The 13411-nt window shown below is 41.4% G+C and overlaps 1 protein-coding gene across 1 annotated transcript in view; it reads left to right on the top strand.

Annotated features, from left to right (window-relative positions):
* The first annotated feature begins 3730 nt into the window (after nucleotides 1-3730).
* The window catches only part of CA8 (carbonic anhydrase 8), an 86360-nt gene continuing 76679 nt past the window's right edge, over nucleotides 3731-13411 (top strand). The window contains exons 1-2 of the mRNA XM_038579375.1: nucleotides 3731-3883; nucleotides 4839-5030. Of these exons, the coding sequence (XP_038435303.1) occupies nucleotides 3784-3883; nucleotides 4839-5030 (292 nt within the window). The 5' untranslated portion in view covers nucleotides 3731-3783. The remainder of the gene's footprint in view (nucleotides 3884-4838; nucleotides 5031-13411) is intronic.

Below are 13411 nucleotides of genomic sequence, written 5' to 3'. Positions count from 1 at the left end.
AAAATAAGCCACCCCTGCAACTCTGCTAATGAGAAACCATTATCACCCTGAACTCTTGCTTTTCTCTGATGAACGACCCCTGCCAACCTCCTTCTTCTCCATAAAATAATATCCCTCTCCTTTATGTGTTGGATTTGTCTATGGTTTGCTGTAGTTTACATGTTCTGAATTGCAGTTCTCTGATATTCCTGAGTAAATCTATTTTTCCTGTAAAAATTGCTGACTGCTTTGTTTTTAAGGTTAACAATGTGTTTACTGACAAAACAAAAATCAGACTAACAAACAAAACCAAAGAAATGTCTTAGTTCAGACATAATCCCACTGAAGCCCATGTGTTTTTTGAATAATCTAGGTTAGTTTTGGCAGGTCATGGAGGTACTTTGTGGAGAAATGGATCCACAGTGAGCACACTTCCATGATTTGGCATCATTACTTGTGCTCGAAATGCTGTTTGCTCATTCACTGGCCTCTAAATCCTACTCATCCTTTTGCATTTGCCTTAAAAGTCATCTTTTCCAAGAAACTTTTCTTGATCATTCCCATCTGTATGAACTGCATCTTCCTTAGACGTAATGGTGCTTGCATCTCTATTAACCACATTGCCTTTATTATAGTTACTTATTGACTCCCCCCTTCCCAATCCCAAGAGAAATGTGAATTCCTTGCAGCCAGAAGGGGTGTTATTCATTTTGGGGGTCTCCCACAGTGCACAATGCAGAGCACTGCATGTGAAGGAATATAGTTCATTGTTGAAATTTAGAAATTTGCAATCTGGTTAGAAGCCATTTGACATACATATATTAGCTCTGTCCTTGAGGTCCTCCCAGAGCATAAGATGCACACAAGAAGAAAATAATAATTGTTCATGACTACTGTAGGGCCGAAACTCACCAACACAAGAAAGCCTTCATAAGGTTGGGAAAAGATCGGGAGGAGAGAGGTGTGTAAGTTAGGGGTGCTGGGGAGCAATCTTAGTGTCTCTTTGTCCCTGTGACATCTAGATCAGTCTGTCCCTTTTAGGTATTTCTATTTTCTTAGTATCCCTCTGCTGATGTGGTTTGACCTCAGTTAGGCAAACACTAAAAGTGAGCAATATAAAGTGAATTTAAGGAATTGAATATGATATTAGGTTGAAATATCTTAAAAATTACATACAGGGATATGTGGAGTACTTGTGTTCATAATATAGAGCACGAATATTTTTAGATTCTCTGATATTAGATTTAGGTGTGCTTGTTCTAGTTTATAAATCAAAGAATTGGCCTATATCTTCGGTCTGTGTGTTTAGGTTTTATAGCAACAGATACCTTATAATAACTAGAAATAGAAATTCCATCTTTAGTGATAATATAGTACAGGGACCTGAGAAGAGAAGGTCTTAAGGTGCTGTTAATTAGCAGAAATCTGAAGCACACAGTCTCAAAGCAATTAAGGCTGTTAATTGAATACTTGGATGCATAGTGGAATGGTTCATATGTTGCTGGGTAGGATATCCTAGCCTTACAGTGGGGAGCTACATTATACACATGATGGTGAATAATTTAGAAAGAACAAATATGGGTAAACATATGTTTGTCTAGTAGTTAACTGAATTTATGAATAGTGATATATTGTTGGCTATATACAAAATGGCCCATTAGCTGCAAAATTCAATATTGATAATTCAATCTTTCTGCCTGTCTGCTATAAACATGGCACACCATTTACTCATGGAACGGTGAGTTTTTTTGCCAGGGTAATTTTGCTATCCTCTGGTTTGGTAAACATCTCTATAATTCATGTGATATTTTAAATGAAATTGGTGGTCACACAATGGTTGCAGTTTGGCATCTATGCATGTTTGGGCAGAGCGGAATGGACATCGCTTATGAGCTCAGGGTGGCAAAATGATTTTATTATTTTCTACAGATTCCATTAGCTGCAGCATTTGATTCATGTGTGAATATCCTTCTAGAAAGAGACTTTAATGAACATTTCAAGATTGTGAAAAAGTTTTCAACAATGGGAAAAGTGAAATGTTCCTTTTAGAAGAACTTCAATAAAAATGGTTAATACTTTGGGTAGTGCTTATTACTTTTAAAAATGATAGCTTTAGGGTAGACTTACCCTTCTGTCAATCTCAGGCTTATTAGGGAGCAGAGGAGAGAGGGTATCCACTAAACAACACCCAAAAGGCAGTGAGTGAAGAATGAATTTCATCTCCCTTAGACTGTGGCTCAAGTCCTCATAATGGTAGACTTTCTAGTCTCTATCTTAAGGGGAAACATTTTTTTTTTAATGAATGCTTCGAACCCTCAAAGCTAAAGCTGACCAATAGTTTTCATCTATTTTGCTGAATGTTCCAGAAAGTGTCAGAATTGAGTGATTTGAGCTGCCCCCCGCCCTCCCCCTTCAATCCCAACTCTCTTTCTGGGCTAATTTCTAATAACCTGTTAGGTGGCTTTTTTAAAAAGTGGAGGGCTGAGCAGGCAGTGAAGATTAGGAGCACAGAACCTAAAAATCCCCAGGAGGAGAATCTCCATCCTTCTATAAGGATTTAAGCATTCATACAGATGGTGTGATTTAGGAACTGGCTATTCGAACTGCTAACAGACATTTTGGTGCGTGCACGGAGCATATAAAAACAAATTTCGCTTAAGGTCCAAATCTGAGCTTATTACATATATACACCTTCTAAAAATGCAGAGTAAACTTGCTCAGGGGTTTTCAGCTTGGGGCTTTTAAAACGCATTGAAACAGGGGGCAGAAGGCATTAAGTCACTGGGTACATGTTTAAGAGGTAACAATGCGACCTCTTTGATCAGGAAAGTTCCTGTTTGTTATGCAATGTGTGCATTTCATTATTTACACGATTTCACTAGGCCTTTGGGAACTGTGTACACAGCAAGCTGTGCCTGCAGCAGCACCCAGACTCCGCAACTAAAACCAAACGCCCTTTCTGTTTTGCTTTCCACTCCTCTTGCTTTTCAGGTAAAAAAAAAAACAAAATTTTTTTTTACGGAAAAAAAAAATCCAAAAAGCCAAAACCCAAATAGTATCTACTTCTCTAAAACAATTTTGTCTTACATGTTTTAGGAAGGACAAGTTTCTGGGAAATTTTTCCATGCTCCTTTCCACTGTCCTCTAAGGACGAATTATAAAGTAAGTAGCCAGTGATAAAAATCCAGAGTGGAAAACTTACGGGGTCCTTCCAGCCCTCTCTTTTCTCCTACCCGTGGCAATGAATCTCTCTCCCCGCGGACTCGCCCGTCGGCTTTTTTTTTTTTTTTTTTTTGTATTTCCTGCAGTAAAGCCGAAAGCAGATAAGGTGGCAAGCCCCGGGTCGAGGGCCCGCGCACCGGGGTCCTGGGGGCGGGCGGCGGGCGACTCGGGGCAGGTGAGCCGGGAGCGGGCAGCGGGCAGCGGGCAGCGGGCAGCGGGGCGCTCCCGGGCCGGGGTAGCCGGTAGCCCGGGGCCGCTCCCCCCGGTGCAGCCCCGCGCGGGGGCCGCCGAGCGCAGGGGCGGGTCCTCCCGCGCCAGACACGCCCCGGCCGGGTTTATAAGCCGCGGCCGCCGCTGCCCGCGCCGCGGCTCGGCTCGCGCTCCCCGGGAGTCGGGACGCGCCCCCGCCCCGAGCCCCCCGCCCCGAGCCCCCCGCCCCGAGCCCCCGCCCCGAGCCCCCCGGCCCCGGCCCCCCGCCCCGCCCGCGCTGTCCCGCGGCTCCGCTCGGCGCGCCCCGCCCGCGCGCACCCCCAGCCCTGCACGCTTCCCCGCGGGGGCGCCCCGGGGACCCTCGGCCTGCCCATGGCTGACCTGAGCTTCATCGAGGATTCCGTCGCCTTCCCGGAGAAGGAGGAGGATGAAGAGGAGGAGGAGGAGGGGGTGGAGTGGGGCTACGAGGAAGGTAACCGGCCGCGGCAGGCGGGGTGGCGGGGTCCCCGCGGCTCCCCCGCTCCGTGCGCCGCCGCGCCCCTGCTCCCCACGTGCGCCCCCGGCCCCGCCCGGCCCGTGGGGGATCGCAGGCGGCGGTTCGCCCCGGGAGCCCGGCCTTGCCGCGAGCTCGGGGCCGGCCCCGCACCGAGGGCCCCGGAGGCGGCGTCGCGTTTCGCCCGCACCTTTGGGCGCCCGGGGTGACTGCGGCCGCGGCTCCGGGCCGAGGATGCTGGCGACGCTCCGCTTCCAGAGGAGTCCTGAATCGCAAGCTGCATCAGTGGGGTTGGCCCGAGGGGGGTGACTCTTAAAAAGTTCTCTGGGCTCCATTTACCCCGGGCGATGTAGGACTCCTGAGAGATTTGGCCCCTGGTGCTGCTGCAGGCACGAATGTGGAATTTATGACTTTAGTCATAAAATATGGCAAGAGGATATACGTACACGCTTCAAGAACATATCGGTGTGCGTACATATGCATAGACCCGCTTCAAAATTTGCATCTCTGATAAGAGGTGTTTATGCACTAGCCACAGATTTACGGTTTTTGGCTCTTATCAAGCAAATTCAGAGTTTCAGCTATTTCCCAGTAGTTGAACGAACGAGCAGAGGAAATTGTTGTGGAACTATGAATTCTTTTTTGAGCCCTTAAAGATGACCTAAATTTCCCAGGGTCGTAAATTATTACGTCCACGTGGACAAATACGAATGGAATATTTTGTTAGTACACGATTTTGTATATGGTACTAGATCGCTGAAAATATGAATGCAGAAATTCATACCCATTTGGCACATTTCATCTATAAACAGACAATAGTCACAACTTTTAACAATGTCAAGGATCATAAACAGTGTCTAAACTAGCTTCTACATGTTAAACTTTACTGGAACTTTCTAAAACCTGTTCTAAATTTGCTTCATTTTGTGCTTAGGTGTTGAGTGGGGCTTGGTGTTTCCTGATGCTAATGGGGAATACCAGTCTCCCATTAACTTAAACTCAAGAGAAGCTAGATATGACCCCTCACTGCTGGATGTCCGCCTTTCCCCAAATTATGTGGTGTGCCGAGACTGCGAAGTCACCAACGATGGACATACCATTCAGGTTATCCTGAAGTCAAAATCAGGTATATTAGAAGATGCTTTTGCATGTCTTTGTAAATTAGAAGTCCTCCTGGAGCTGTTGAATTGATTTGGCTTGTATGACTTTAAAGGTAGAATAAACATGGTACCAATATCAGGATAGCTTAATGTACTATAAGGTGCATTTTTTGGAATTAATTTCTAAAACATTTTTGAAAGGATAAAAGGATGAAATTACGACGGTGGTAGTTTGGTGGTTCTGTGTTATATGATGTTGCTGGAACAACCTTAGTTGATCAACTTAAACTTTGTGGGATTTGAGGAAAAGTATATGCGAATGTACTAATCTGTATTTTGTCCTAAACTGTTGATTAGTTTAATTCATTCAGAAAATGATAATGTTCTGTTTCACTACTTTGTGAAACTAAAGATCAGGATTTACGGACATAATCTGGCATTCCAGATAGACTTCTCAAATTAATTTTCTTTACTGTATTAACGTGGCAAGAAGAATTTTAACTAATAGCAATCAAAAATCTCCTCTAAACTTGGTTAAAGATTTAAATGGCCAACAGAACTCATATTAGTATTTATTTATTTTTAGCTCTCCTCTCCTTTGAGCCTGTTTGAGATGGATTTGAAATGTTTTGTGGAAAAGGTGTTGGAAATTGGCATAAATGTAGAGGAGAAGAAAGAAGAATTTTTTAAAAATTAGAATTAATGTTATACTTAGTGAATTGTGGGATTTCTCTCTTGGACAGAATATAAAATTAGAGTATGTTGAAATACTAGAAAGTACTAATTGAACCAGAGATCACCTATGCTTAAATTAATTCTGAATCAATGACTTGATATTTCAAACCATAAAATCTTTAGGTTTATTATTTGAAACAGAGTAGTCATTGATTTCCAACTATGGAATTTTTCTTACAAAATTCATTGTGAATGTTCCTGAACTTTAATTTAGAATCCACGAAGCTAGTCATAGAATCATGTAGTCTTCCCTGATGTTCTGAGTTTAGTCAAAGTATGAGCATCATCCAAAACAGATTCTAGGTGTTACTCTATGGAGTCAAAGAGAGAGAGAGACCCGTTCAGTTGTAAATTTGAACTCAAATAAGATTTTTTTTTTTTTTTTTTTTTTGTGGGGGAGCTATCAGTCAGGGACCATTATGCTTTATTTTAAACTATATAGTTAAATTATTAAATATTGGCTGTCTTGGCTTATAAAAAGCATATTGATGTAATATATGTGTACTGTTGTGTTGACATGCCTTTGTATTTCTGGAAATAAACATTTATGTATCTATAAAACAAAAATGCATTTCACATCAGGCACCATGGTGAGTGGGTATTGGTTGCATACAAATGCACAAGACTATTCTTGAGGAGTCATAGTTTAGTGAAAATACAATCCTTTAAAATACTAGTGTAAATATGTTATGAAAATGTTATGAAATATGGAAGCATGGAGGAATGACTGAGTACAAATACTCTCTGCACTAGGATCCAATTAACTCGACCAACTTGAATTTAACATTTCCTTCTGGTACCTTCTCAAACATTCATGATTTTCCTCGGCCCCCTCTCTCATCCCCAAAACAGACTATCTAGCAGTGCCTCGACTCTCTGATCATATGGTTTTCCCTTGCAGTCTCCTCTATCCTCCACCCCTGACCAGTAGGGAAGAGGTCTCTTGTCTGTCTCAGCCTAACTTGGATACACATGTTCCAGACACCTTACTCCTGCCTCCTTAGACAGCTTGCCCCTTTAGATGTCCTGTCTCCCTCATGCTGCTGGAATAATTTCTTCTTTGTTGTTTCCACCTTTTCAGTATTTCTCAAACTTAAAAAATGAGTAACAAAAAATACCGTGTCTGGACCATTTATTTTCCTAGGATATTTAAGCTTCTCAAAGGAGTAGTCTGCAAGCCCTGAATATCCTGCCCTTCATTTATTTAATTCAAGTGTTAATTTTATCAAAATAGAATATAAACACAATTTAAATAGTTGACTGGTAAGTACTATCTATATGTTTCTTTCTATCCTGGTTAGGCCCCACCCCCATCTCCTACCCACCCCCCCCAAAAAAAAACTTTTTGCACTGGTGACAACCACTTTCAACTCTGAGCTGTTTCTCCTGTCTCCATCCCTTATGGATATGTTCATACTGTTATGTCTGACATATAGGGTATCTAAATGTCATAACTCCTTGCTATGGAAAATTAGGCTGGTTCTCTTATTACCTTCCCCCACTGTGGTTTTGCCTCTCTTGTCCCTGTATACTTAAATGACAATTTTTATTTAAATTAATAGTACTTTTATCATTATGATGACATAGCTGTTGTTTCCAGCTGGGACTATATTCTACTGCCTTTATTAAATGACATGGAGTTTTTCTTCTCTGGAGTGAATGCATTTTTATTTAATTTCTTATTTATCTATCATGATTTTATTTCCAGACTCTGACAGATGGCAGAGCTACGTGGAGAAGCCCTTCCCTTCCTTTGCTTGGTCCTTCCCACCTCCCTCTGGAGGCCTCTCCCTTTGATCTCTAGGCCTGCCCAATAGCCCTATCACCTGCAGCTCCCTGGACCTTATGCCTGGGAAGTCCCTTTGCTTGTCTCTCGAGTCCAGTCACATGTTTCCTGGATGCTGTGCAGCCACTCTTGAGGTTAATCCCTCATTTCAGGGAATTTCTTGGTTTATTCCCTTCTATAATCCATCTTGAAGTAATTCACTGAGAAGAAAGGCATGTGAGGGCTAATGTTTGGATACCTAATATGGCTCTGTGCTGGGTGATTAGTGGGCCTTTTCCTCAGGAAAATTGTGTCTTCCATTTCTTAGAAATTTTCTAGCATTATTTTATTGATAGTTTTCTGTTTTTCCTTTTTTTTCTTCTTTTATAGCTCCGATTTTTGTCTTTTTGTTCTACTTCCTGGTAGATTTCCTTAGCTTCTTTCTATTAAACTTTTATTTTCTGCTTTTACATTTTTAACTTCTAAAAAAGTTGTGCTTATTCTATGGTTTTTCTTTTTTTTTTTTTTTTTCTTTTTTTAGTTTTTCAAGTACAGCTTCTGGTATTTATTTCATAAATGCAGACTCTTTCTCCATTCTTTTCTGTATTGCTTTTTTTCTTTTCTCTTTATGTCTCTGTTTATTCTGGTTTTTTCTTCTATTCTTTTCAAATGTCTGCTTATCTTTGGCTCTTTGTTCATATTTAGGAATGGGTCTAAAAATTGGATTAGAGGCTCTGTGCACCTGGGCAGGGATTGAGGTCTGGTGGATGTCACAGTAACGTGATTATGTAATCTGGCCATGTTGTAGAAGGAACTTTTGTAGGTTTATCCATTTTTCTGGAGAAAGAGATATGGTGCCTCACACCTGGCTCTCAGCATTCTGATTGTTGAGCCACAGGCAAAAGAATCTAATCAGAGTGGTACATTTGTTACAGTTGATGAACCTGTGTTGACTCATCATTGTCACCTAAAACTTACAGTTTACATCAGTGTTCACTCTTGGTGTTGTACATCCTATGGGCTTCAACAAATGGGTAATGACATGTCTTCACCATTATACTGTCCTACAGAATAGTTTCATCATCTTAAAAATTCTCTGTGCTCATCGGTTCTTCTTTCCTCTCCATCTCCTGGCAATCACTGATCTGTTTACTATCACCATAGTTTGATATTTTTCAGAATGTCATATAGTTGGAAGCATACATTGACTTCTTTCACTTAGAAATGCTCATTGGCTCTTTTTACTGGTTTTCTTTGGCTTGCAAGATTCAGTTGGCAATCTTTGTTTTACCTCCTGTAAGGTGTTACTGGCTTTGGAATCAGGTAAATAGAAATCAGGCCCACAACCTGCCCTCAAGAAGGTTACAGTGGTGTACTATGAAAGATAAGTGTACGGGAAGAGATTATTTTTGGGTGACATTATTAGGGGAGGATTGACAGAGGAAGTAGCATTTGCAGTGATCACCGAAGAGTGAAGAGTATTTGGATTGGAAATATTGGAATATATGGGAAGAGAGGGCAATAAGCAAGAAAGACACAAATATGGGAAGGTCTAAACATTGGATGAGGAAAAGTGAATCCTGAGGTATATCTGGAAGAAAAGATTGATTCATGTTACACAAAGTTTAAATGGAGAGGTTGTGTTGGAGCAAACTCATGAGGGATCTTGAATCAAGTCTGAAAGGTATAACCTTTCTTTTTTTCCTCCTGTAAAATATGTTGTTTTAGGAAAATTAACCTGGCCTTACTGAATAAGGTGGGATCTGGGAGAGAGTGGGAGCTGTTGTGTTGGCAGTGCTGTGGAAAGGCAGGGATGACACAGTGAGACTTCTGAGATGCTATCCACAGGAAGTCAGTGATTGGTTATGTGGAACAGGGGAGAGGAGGAAACCATTGGAGGGATGCACTGGGGTGGAGCCCCTGTGACCGGAACCATCCTGTCACTGTGCTTCACCCTCTGCTCTGAACATATTTCAAGGTGAAGAATGCCTCTTAACATGGAGTTGAGCCAAGCATCACATTCCAGGTGCCGGTGTCTCCTTGAGTATGGAGAAATGTTATGAAGGCTGCCAAATTATTTGCTTTCTCTGCAAGATGTGAATCGCTGTACCACTGCAATCTCAACATTAAGTGTTCAAATAAAAATCAAACATATTGGGATCCCTGGGTGGCACAGTGGTTTGGCGCCTGCCTTTGGCCTAGGGCGCGATCCTGGAGACCCGAGATCGAGTCCCACGTCGGGCTCCCGGTGCATGGAGCCTGCTTCTCCCTCTGCCTGTGTCTCTGCCTCTCTCTCTCTCTCTGTGTGACTATCATTAAAAAAAATCAAACATTATTACAGTGGTATAAATAATAGTGGTATAAAGAATAGCTTAAATATAAAGCTATAACTATAGATTTCTAGTCTGAGTGGTTTCGATACTTAAGTCACGAGAAAGTGTGAGACTGGCCAAGCTTCTGCAATGGAATGTCATTCCATATGACTACCATCAGTGTGTTAAGGGTAATGCCATTTTTAATGGACCCATCAGAATGGGAGAAATTGCTAATCAGGATAGGTCATTTGTGCCCTTCACTGTGACTTATTATAGAAACCCTAATTAGACAATTTTACTTCTGGGTCTTTTATAATTCTCAATATTAAATTTAGGCTAGATTACTTTTATTATTAATCATACCTTTTTTTTTTCCAAAACGTGACAACTTTTTATAGTGCTTCTTAATAGCCTTGCTGATTTTAAGATGAAGTAAAAAATATCTTAAAATTATTTTCACTTAGGAAGTAGCTCTGTATTGCTTATTTATATGAGATATCAGGGTTGAATTTCTTTATGATTGTCCTTATTATTAGCTAACTTTGGGGGTCTTGCATTCCTTGGACAAGTGCCTTAATCTGCTTCACTTTGTGTATATAGACTCAGGCTAACTGGCCTCCTCCCCATGCTCTTGGGGAGGAGTTGATGATATTTGTTCTTCAATATGAAATGAAACTGTATGTTAAAAACTAAAGACAGTAAAACAATTGATTTCTGCTTTTAAGATCTCAAATGCTTTTTTAGAAGGACTAATTTATACTACTTTTAGAATGTTTTATGAATACATTTTGGATTCCTTAAAAGTTAAACTGAGGTTATAAAATCTTTAGATCCATCAAGAATGACCTGTTTGGGTCTTTAGATCATTTAGGGGACACATCAGACCAATAACAGTTTCCCTCCATGTCGGAGACATGGCTCTGGAGGACTCTGTCTCCTGGCCTTACCATCCATGCCTGGGTTATGACAGCCAACCAGTTAGGCTTGCCCTTTGATGGTCCACTGTCCATGAAGATATGGGAATAATATTTTAAAATGCAAAAAATATCAGTTGTCTGATTAAAAGCTATTGGTGATTCCCTGTGTAATAAACTCCAGCTTTTAGGCATAGCCTACAAGTCCTTTATCTTGGTGCTCACATCTCAAAGCCTACCTTTATTTTCCTGAAGCACACTCAGGCCTTTCTCAGCCCCTTCTTTCTGTGATGATTGTACTTAATCACTTCTCTTAGCTTACTTTTCCAAGCTCTGCTTAGTTATCTCCTCCCAGAAAGTCCTCTCTGACTTTCCAATGCCCCCTTGGTTTTGGCATGGCCCTTGCTGGGTGCCCTCCTGGTTCCTTGGCACTTTCCCTTACTGCTCCCAATGTAATCTGTTTAAACTACAGTATTAAGTTTCTTAAGCACTGAGAATGCCCTGCCAACACAGAGACTGTGTCCTTCTTTTTACAAAAATCCTTGGTGGACAGCACAGGGCTGGGCATGGAGTCTATCTTAAAATGTGTGTTGGACTCAAATTAAATGAGGGGAATAAGCCTTGATCAGCAGCCTTCGAACTACCTGGCAAATTTGTTTTCGGCAAAGGCTTGTGGAAGCTTAGCTAGATTTAGGTAATGCGTGTATTTTGTGTCTATGGGGTTCTCAGATTTTTCAGAGGCTTTTGAAAGGAGCTCTTTTTATATGTACAAGCATAATAGCCATGCCTATTAAAGAACATTAAAGAAAGTGCAGGCAGTGGCAGTGGCATCAGTTTATTTTATATTCTTTTCACAAGTGTGTTATTCTAAGGAAATGTGGCGTTGTCATCAGTGGGAGTTTCATTGTAATTTTATTGAACACAATGACATCACAATTAATAAACCTGCCACATGGTGACAAAATATCACTCAGCAAAATTTGATACTCATAAATGTAGGAAAAGTTGTACCCCTTTTAGTATTAGTTGTTTCCCTATAAAAAAATAAGCTGTGAAAAGGGAGAATAATACTTTAAGAGGATGTTGCCAAAAGGGTAAAACAGAGCTGCTATTTATTTTAGGTCTATAAATGCAATCATTCTTGGGAGATGAACAGGTAATGCTTTTAGCTGGCACCTCATAAAATTTTGAATTCAGTATTTTGTTATTTTTTATGGCTTTGTACAGCCTTGCGATTTCGGTGTGGTTTAACTTTGGAGTGTGCATCTGCAGCAAAGGGAAAGGTACCTAGAGCCTTGATTGCTGGCTGCATCTTTGTCACCTCTCCCTGCGGACCAGGCCTAGGCAAAATGCTTGCCTTCTTTGTGTTTATTTTCAACCCGACAGAGGGTAAGACCCGTGAGGATCTTATTTCATTATAATTTTATTAAACATAATGGCATTATGGCTGACAAATCTGCCAGGTAGTGACCAAATACAGCTCAGCAAAACCTTGATCTTCATAAATGTGCGAATTTTCATTTCACTCTAATAGAATGTAAGATCCATAAGGCTAGTGAATTTTGTTGGTTTTATCAAATTCAGTGTATCTTACACATTTAATACGGTACCTGGTATAGAAATATTAGTTGAAAGGATGAGTACAGGAAACCCAATGGGCCTGGCACTGCTTCCTGTCAACACACAGATCGGTCCAGTTTGAGTTTCTAGGGCAGTGAATATATCAGCTCGGTCCTCAAGTTCTATACTGAAGGCTTCATTCCTGGGAAAGAAATATTGGGCACCAGTCAAATAGGGGTTGTATTTTGGTTTCCTGAAATCACTGTTAAGGTCATTTTCCTCCATCTCTATAGGAAGGTGTTGGTAGACAGCTCTCTAACAGCTCAGAAATACTGTGTGCTTGTGTGTGTGTGCACCCTACAAAGAGGTTTGGGGCAAAGATTTTTAAAATCCTCTTTCCCATTTAACATGTGCTTCATTTCACAATGCTCTCCTTTCTCTTTCCTCAGTAATGTGGAGCTCAGCCTCCTCTAAGACAGTTTCCAACTTCTTTTGAAAGTAGAGTGTTGGACAACCGGCCCCCAAGCCCCAGGTCAGGCCTGGCTGCCATGCGGAGGGGTGTGTTTTCGAGTTCTGATGATGCAGGCTGGGGTGTGGCATGGGATGTATAAGAAGCTTTTTCCCATTTATTCTTTTTGGTTTGGGAGGTGGGGTACATTCCACCTTTGGAAGTGGGAACAGTCCAGACTTCCTTCCTGGTTTTTCTTAAGACCAGCATTGGGCAGCCAGGGGAAAGGAGTGATTTTTGAGGTTATTCACAAACTGTGGCATGTTGGTTGAAATAAAAGCATTTTACCCACCGTATGGATGATTATTGGAGAAGATGCAATGCCTTTGCTCTGCAATTTGGGATATCTGTAAACCTGTGTGATCCATGTATTTACTTTTTTTTTCCTTTATTGTTTTGGGAAATAGGATGAAGTGTAGTACTCAAAGGAGGGACTGTAATTTAGAAATCCAGGCTTAAAGAACTCACTGGTTTTCATCTGCTCACAGATACGGAGATCTGAACTTCCATGTCCTAAGTGTGAGATGTGAGTCAGAAGATTGGAGTTCCAGGCTCCTGAAGTCCATCCTAGCCCATCCCAGCCACATTTCCTCCCCGTTCTGTGGGGATG

The sequence above is a fragment of the Canis lupus genome, chromosome 29 (genome assembly GCF_011100685.1).
Source record: "Canis lupus familiaris isolate Mischka breed German Shepherd chromosome 29, alternate assembly UU_Cfam_GSD_1.0, whole genome shotgun sequence".
NCBI classification, from domain to species: domain Eukaryota; kingdom Metazoa; phylum Chordata; class Mammalia; order Carnivora; family Canidae; genus Canis; species Canis lupus.
Note: the sequence above shows the minus strand (reverse complement) of the source record. Positions and strands in the feature narration are given on the sequence as shown.